The 8376-nt window shown below is 37.4% G+C and overlaps 2 protein-coding genes across 2 annotated transcripts; both read right to left on the bottom strand.

Annotated features, from left to right (window-relative positions):
- Positions 1-2434: 2434 nt before the first annotated feature.
- LOC18443876 (uncharacterized) lies at positions 2435-5566 on the bottom strand. The gene is made up of 2 exons (XM_020673377.2): positions 4137-5566; positions 2435-3181 (listed from the first exon to the last, which is right to left on the bottom strand). Exons 1-2 carry the CDS (start codon positions 5484-5486, stop codon positions 2762-2764), a joined length of 1770 nt encoding a protein of 589 aa, XP_020529036.1. The 5' UTR covers positions 5487-5566; the 3' UTR covers positions 2435-2761.
- Positions 5567-7092: 1526 nt separating this feature from the next.
- LOC110008074 (calmodulin) lies at positions 7093-7521 on the bottom strand. Its single transcript, XM_020673252.1, has one exon. It carries the CDS (start codon positions 7519-7521, stop codon positions 7093-7095), a length of 429 nt encoding a protein of 142 aa, XP_020528911.1.
- Positions 7522-8376: the final 855 nt, after the last annotated feature.

The following is an 8376-nucleotide window of genomic DNA, read 5'->3' as shown; positions in this document are numbered from 1 at the left end:
TCATATAGAATTTTATTGATATATGACGATCACATAAAACTCCAAAAGCGCATGTCACTTTGTTGAACCAGCTCTAACTCTATGTGCGACATCTTTTTTAATCTCTCAATTCTCATAGATCGTGACATCTTTGTACCAAAGGTAAACAGTTTTAGCATACAATCCTTGAAAGAAAGTTATACAGTATGACCCATTTATACTTGGTATATAGATGGGAAAATGAGTGGATTATTTTTGTCCTATTAATTTGGCTCAAAGTTCAAACAAATGTTTTTTATATATTTTGAACTTTGTGATACATACAAGTTATCAAATTTCTTATCTGATTCGCTATAGGTCATTGTGACCTTTTTATACCAAAGGTAAATGGTATTGTAGTATACAATTCTCAAAGGGAAAAAGTACATAATAAGACCATTTATATTTGGCAGGTAGGTCACAATTAATTTTGACTATGAGATGTGAAATTGGATGGTAATATTTGTTCTATTGATCAGGCTCAAAATTCAAAAGTAAATTTTTCAAGCTTTGTGACACACCCAAACCATTAAATTTCACATTTTATAATTATATGTGATTGCGACCTCCTTGTATGATGACCGTACACAATCCCCCTAATCAACATACCTATGAGTGACACTCTCTTCAAAATTTTATCTTTTTAGATATCAAAACACGTCGATCGTGAGTTGAAATTATTGTTAATGCGTAAAATAATAAATAATACCTCTAGGTATTTTGATAATTTTCTCTTGAAAAAAATGCCATGACTGGCGGGGACTGACCCAGTTCCAAGCTCGAACTTGGAAAGGGTTTGATTGAAATGGAGTCGTTTATTTGTGTCAAAGAACCTATAGAATTTGTGCGGGAACTGGTTATTTGGATCACTAAATTGCTCAATTCCCACTCAATTTATTTTTTTAAAATTTGTTCAAGTCTAAAAAATATTGGTGGGCCGGTTCCCACACCAGAGACTTGATCCATTCCCGATCCACCCAGCTGGTGACTAATTTAGTCAATCCGCATTCTAGAAAACTACTTTCTTCTCACCCTCCTTGCTTTAGCTAATTGTGGAACCACCATTTTATAGACCCGAATCATGTATTGGATCGGCCTTGCATTGTATCAATTGCATATTTTCATGGATAAGCCCATTCTCTAGGACACTTTTTTTAAAGATTTAAAATTATTTCCAAATAATTTTAGGGGAATTGTCCAATTCGCTTTATTTGAGTTGGCAATCCCCAATTCGAATCCTTCAGTTCTCTAACATACCAAATTGAGCTGATTTCCTATTATATAAAGAAATCAGCTTAGTTACCTACAGATTCAATTTGAATGAGTTATTCTCCATCTAAATTGGCGATTTTTGAAACTCTGCGTAGAAATCTTTTTAATTTTTGTTTGTTATGGTTCTACAAGTATATACAGAGGCCTCACTTTTGGCAGAAACTAATGTGCCTACGTGAATTATTGGTCTTTCGCCCAAAATACAAAGATTTTCTTCTTTTATAGTTTGGTGGTAGAGTTGGTTCTTGGCATGTGTTTTCTCCTTATCTCCCTTTCAATGCAGAAGGTGTACACCCACTACTATATGAACACTAACATGAGTGTTGGTGTCTACAAGTATACATGGTGTTTAGTATTTCGATTTAAATAGTTGAATCAACTGGACACGATTATTGTTTATAAATAAATAGTATAAATATTTTTTATGTATCATAGTAGGTAGACTAAAAAGTGGTAAGAGTAGAAGACAATATGTCAAAGATGGCTTAAGATATGACATTCCTATGGATTACAAGAGCTCAAACAATCCATCATCTTCCATATCATCAGATGTGGAAGACATGAAGGATGCTACTGACTGCAGACTACTGCACTGCAAAAACCCATCTCGAAGTTGGATTGAGGACCAGAAATTCTAAAATTCATTGGCTGGATCTAGATAGAAAATGGATTTTGGGCCCTAAAATGGTCCATCCTAGAGCATTTGTTTTGAACGGTTCATTAAATCTGAAATGGATTTGGAGCACAATGAATGGTACATCATGCACCATTTCTTTTGATATGTTAATTTCAATTCTTCACAAATGTGTTAGATCTACACTATCCATGGAGCTTCAAGTTAATGGAAATTGATTTGGAAGACGTCAAAAGGCGTTTCAGGTGTGCAAACCATGTTGGATGTGGATTTCTGAGGTGCGCCTACACACAATTGAGGTTGTGCCAAATACCTTATGCAACAATATAGTCTGCTTTTGATAAAAATAGCCACAATCACTTCTAGCCAATTAATATGAAAATGGGTTGCTCGAGATGTACCATCAACCACTCTCAAAGTTCGGAAAAATTCTCCACAAACTCTGTGGCAAAATGACATACCCCACAGCCATATGTTTTCCATAATGCAACTTTTGGGGCGTTCGTGACCTTTGTGCACATAAAGTAACGATTTCACTATGTAAAATAAGTACATACAGGTGGTGGAGAGATCAAAACTTGTTTTTAATACACAAAGATAACAAGATTTAGCTTCCCACTTTAAATCATTTCCAGGCTCAATTTTCCTAACAGGACTTACACATTCAAAGCCATCAAACAAAATCCAAATCATATGAACAAGGACATCTGGGGTCACACGAAATCTCAAAAACCTCTGACTCAAAAAATTAGTGCTCTGCAATAGAAAATTGTCAACACTGTAGCTCTGTCCGTCACGAGTTTCCAACCAATCACAGAACAGTAGTCAGTGGTTGAATTATGGATAGTTATCACATGAGCACGCCTCACAATCTGGTCCCTTAGCACCAGAGGGACACCTTAAGCCATCCAAAGGTTGGTTCCTATTGATAAAATCTCTAAGGACTCTTGTAGTCCAATTTGCCAAGTGTGTTTCATCAACCCAAATTTGTCGATCTTTGTAAAGGATAAAGCATTTTGATCGTTGTCTTTGATAATTGGGGCAATCTGGGCCATCGGTGTCTCTCCAGGCACCCTCATAGACCAATCCTGACCAACTTGCAAACCACTGATAGATAAACTGGCCAATTCCTGCACCTTCAAGCCATCCCTTGGGAAACATTTCCATGACACGGCTCCCCCTAGGCATAAACATCATGTTTGTGAGTTGAGCTCCATGGGGTGAGGCAAGAATGTCTGTATTTCTCATTAAGGAAACCTACACAAAGCAACACACTATGGTTAATCCCATGCTATGGAAAAGGGCAGATTATCATAATCCAATTTAAGGATATCACAATTCAACTTAGCAAAGGTCATAATCATATTATCATCATCATCATCATTTTAGCCTTTTCCCAATTAATTGGTGTTGGTTACATGAATCACGATTCTCCATTCTGCTCTATTAAAGATCATTGAAATTTAACGACATGGTTTGCAAATTTAGACTCGACTCGTGAAGCCGTTGAGTCAGCTTATTTTCGGATTCAAGGGGTTATTAAAAGACTTGGGAGATATTGGTTAAATATCAATTGAATAGATTATTGACCAACCCATTTCTAGGACTATTTATAGTCCAAATGACTGCAGGAAATGTGGTGATAAGGGTCACCACCATCCAATCAATGAGTTGGATGGTGATGGAAAGGTAGAGGGACCCACCATCAAAATCATCTTGCTCTAGATGTCCCGATGTCTTTTCATCCTGTTCCAATGCATTGCTTTTACAGTGGTGACCCACATGACCACATAATTTCTGTGGTTATGAGGACTAGAGTATATTTCCCTTTCACAGATGCCCCAATCTTTCATCAATGTGGTTGTCTCAAAAGAGAGATGAAATAACAAAATGATTTGTATACACTGAGCACATTAAGTTTCTTATAGCAATACTTTAAGATCACCCCATTCATCTGATTCAATAAGGGATGACTGTCATTCCTCTGCTAAAAATCCATCAATTGAGGTGTATGGAGTTCTAGTGGAGGAGAAACACACGTCAGCCATCTATTTTGACATATAACGGCTGGGTTGATATTAAAAAACTAGCAAAATTTAGTGGTCCAATTGAATGCATTTTTCAAAAGATAACAATACTTCTTGTAATGCACATAACACTTGTGTGTGTGCGCACACGCGTGCACATGTGTGTGTGTGAGAGAGTACATTACCTGTTGACAAAAGCTCAAACTGTCCATGTGCACTAGCCTGAATTTGCAACCCTCAAACTTCTCACACTCTCTTCTCATCACCAAAGCCACCCCAGACTCATTCTTGAGACCTCTCTTCCCTTTCCTACCAATCAAACTAATTCTCACTCTACCACCATCCTCACTGTTTCTCTTACCAAAGACATTACAATACTTCCAACTCTTGCACCTGATCATATCAAACAAATCATTCCTTCTCTCGCCAGACATGTGACCAAGTCCCCTTCTAAAGATCACAGCCTTCTCAAAACATACTAGTCCTCCTCTATACCCATCACTCATAGTTTCTGCATGGGGTTTATACCCCAAAGAAGCTTCCAAAATAGCATAAATCCAATCACCCAATTTAGTTACTAGCTCTCCATTGTGAAAGGCCACAAATCTATCTGGCTTTGGACACCCATTGTCCTTCATCCATGAAAGAAACACAGCCAAAGCATTCATACTATGCCATGGGTTGATATAGTCCCAATAGCTATCGGCTACGAATGTTAGACCTCGGAGAAGGGTAAAATCACCGGGGACATGACGTGAAAACCCATATGATTTGTTGGAAAAGTCTATGCATAGATACGCATTGTCTGGTGTGGAATTTGCGGAGAATATGAAGTGTTCAGGGATGCCACCTCTGCTTTGGCCACTCAGAGTGCTCATGAACCATGTCTTCTTGGGATTGGTGTAAGGGGCAACACTTGGGTCTCTTAGGGGATAGAATATCACATTTGAGAAGGGTTTTGTGTGAGAATAGAGGGGTTTTTGGATTTCAACAAAGCCTCCTAAGATGGGTTTTTGGTTTAAAGATTCAATACTTTGGGTATAATTTGCTTTATTTGAGACGTCATCTGAGATTATTGTTGGGACTTGCTTTTTGTATAGAGATGGGTCCACTTGAAAAGAAATTGAGGACTTTGAGATGGGTTTTTTATAGGGAGAAGTGGTAGTTTGAGAATTGTTTGGGGCTTTTAACATGGGTTTTCGAAGACGAGAGCCATTGGATCGAAAATCTTTGACATTTCCGGAGATGGGTTTCCGATGAAAAGAAGAGGTAGTTTTGGCAAGGCCTATGTTCTCCAATTTGGGGGAGGGATGGAGAGAAGGGAGAGATATGAACTCATTTGAGTTATTGGGGAATATCCAATTGGGGTTCATTTGAACAGCCAAGGATTGAATGAAAATAAGTGATCCAAAAGCTGACATGATATATACCGAAATGAATGTGGCTTCATTCCTTTTGTGGGGTTTACTTGCTAGAGTTTTGCTCTTAAGAGAAGAGGAAGATGAAGAGGAAGAGCAGGAAGGAAGGGGATCCATGAATTCCCTGTATCACTAGGATTTTAGATTGGAGTTTCAACTTAGTTTAGCTTTTATCTTCATCTTATGGTGTCCAATTCTGTAACGGTTTCCATATTACAGGGCTTTTTATTCATGAGATTTATGTGTTAGCAAACGGTTTTGTTTTTTGTTCTTACCCTGAGCTTGTTTTATAGTGACAGTAGGTAAAGCTGTCAAAAAAAAATAGGAAGCTTCTCTGGTGGGTTGGAACATGTGAAAATCTGTGCATAACAATGTCCCTATTTAGACTGTCCAAACAAAGTTTAACCTCACGTACTCTCAAACCAAAGTTTATCACTGTCCAAGCCACCACCCTTATGTTCCAGGTTTAAATTTAAGCGTTGTCACTTTTGAATGTACATATCCCAAAGAAAATAAGATCAAATATAAAAAAAGTGGAAATGTATACAACTAGATTTTTTGAATATTGTGACACAATTTCATATATTACATTTCAATGGTAGTCTCATGATATACAATCCCGAAAAAGGTATCGCATGGACCCTTAATTTTCGAACTTAATTAACCTCTTTTTTCTTTTTCCTTTTTCTAAACGACATTAAATTTCTCCTAAAACTATTAACATAGCCCCTCATCCACTCCCTCCCATATTTTCTTACTTTTCTCTATGAAATTCGACATCAATAATTTTCCCTATACGACATGAGGTGAAAAAGAGATGGGAGGAGGATGTCCTTATGTGGTACAAGAGAAATTGTTTGAAGTTGAATATCTTTTAAAAAGTGAGGAAAAAGGGCAGGAGGGAACGAGGAGGTACGTGTTAATAGTTTTAGGAAAGTTTTAATACTGCTTGAAAAAGAAAAGGGTTTGGGGGTGATATTGTGAAATAAGTTTAAAAATTAAGCTCCCTGCGATATTTTCCCAAAAATATAATTTAAAGGGTAAACCTCCTTACATGATTACAAAGGATTGGAGGGTGCAAAAGCATACTTCCAAGGTCTCTGATTAAACGAAAGTAAACTGGGCGGTCATGGTGGTTTTTAATGTTTGGATTTTGTTTTTTATACATTTTGAATAACTTAAAATTTTGGGCATCCAAGAACCTTAATCAAGGGCGCTAAAAAATTATAAAAAAATAAATCTATAGCAATAAATCGATCAAAATAGCCCTAAATGTTTCAGAAGTATTTTGGTTAATTTATTGTTAAAAACTTCTTTTTATATTTTTTTAAGTGCACCGAAATGTGTCCCAGATTTTTACGTCAATCTAGTTAGTAAAAAAAGCTAAAACTAAAAATATGTAACTATATTAAATTCTGGCATTTGCATACATATTTTTCCTTGTTATATGAATTGTTGAGAAGTACGCGTGCATTATTCCAGCATCCACATCATGAAGGCACTATACAAAACTGGAACCATTCCACACCAGACTTTTTAATTTCAAGTTTCCTTTCACTCACGTAACTCTTGAAAAAAATTATTGAAAATGACCAAATTGAGTCGTAAATGCAAACTTATATATTTCTCGAGGATCATGAAGAGTCGCACTTTGAGCTTGACAATCATGCCCTTAAAAGAGCTCATAAAATTCACCATGCCCTTTAAGCTTTTTCATGCATCACTAACCGTGACGCGTAAGCTTATTGATAAGAAACTCAAAACTAGCACACCCTGAAGAATCACACTCCTTCTCCTGATCGATCCATGAATCGAACTCTGCTCCTGTCAACTTCTCACCGATGCTTGTCAGCAAATGTCGAAGCTCCCCGACATAAATCATTCCACTTTGGTTCCTATCGAACAGTCGGAAAGCTCGACCTAGTTCTTCTGATCTCTTAGCTATGGATTTCTCTCTCACCACCCCTAAAAATGCCTCCAAATCTAAGGGTTCTTTTCCCTCAGGAAAGTCTTCAATAGAGAAATTGCATCCTAGAGATTGAACAGCCTTGCTAACTTCATTCAGGTTGAGTTTTCCATCGCCATCTCGATCGTAATAGCAGATGGCTTCTCGGAAAATGGAGACGTCGTAGCTGGAAAACTGATCCACCATTGTTTGCTTATGTTGCTAGCTGGTTATGGCTTTCTTCTCCTTTTGTAAAGAGGTATATGTATATATAGATTTTCGTTCAAAGAGAGGAAGTAAACTGTGAAAAAAGAAGTTTTCAGAGTGGCGTTTTGCTTTTACCGGCGTGCTCTCAGAGAGAGAGAGAGAGATGAATTAACAAAGAAAAAGAATGGGATTCATGCATTCCAGGGCATTCTTTAATTAAATCTGAGAGGATGGTGCCATCTTGTTTTGATTGAGGGTGCGTAAAGATTCTTAAGACTGAAACAGTTTAAATTTCAAAGTCTATTCAAAGGAACTCCATATATTAAGCCTTTTTGTGTAGTGTTTAGGGGTGGCAACGTGTCCGGTTTGGCTCTATTTGGACCCAGACTCAAATAGCATTCGGGTCCAAAAGTTGGACCCCATACTTGTACCTGTCGAGTCTTGGGTCTATCCTGTCAGGTCCTAGGTTTGGTATGATCCATTGTCAACCTTACTATGAGCTTCTTTTTTGTTTTGCCCTTTTCTCACCACCATATACCTACGGCTACAAGGTCACAATAACCCTTCATTAAATTTCATGCCATCTGATTTAACATTTAATAACTAAAGATAACTACAAGTTATTATTGTATATGATCTTTAATACACCCGAAGGATTAGGGCTTGAAGTATTTAATCTTCAACAGTTTATGGGTACGGATCGAGTCCAACTTGACCTATACCCAAATAATGTTCAGGTCCAGGTTTTAGACTTGGACTCGAGCCGTCAAGTCCAAATGTTGGACTTTATACCTGGCGGATCCTGGGTTGGGTCCGAGTCTATTGCCACCCCTAATAGTGGTTGCAGAAATATAA

This window comes from Amborella trichopoda, chromosome 3 (genome assembly GCF_054954075.1).
Source record: "Amborella trichopoda isolate Santa Cruz 75 chromosome 3, AtrichopodaSantaCruz75HAP2 v2.0, whole genome shotgun sequence".
NCBI lineage: Eukaryota > Viridiplantae > Streptophyta > Magnoliopsida > Amborellales > Amborellaceae > Amborella > Amborella trichopoda.
Note: the sequence above shows the minus strand (reverse complement) of the source record. Positions and strands in the feature narration are given on the sequence as shown.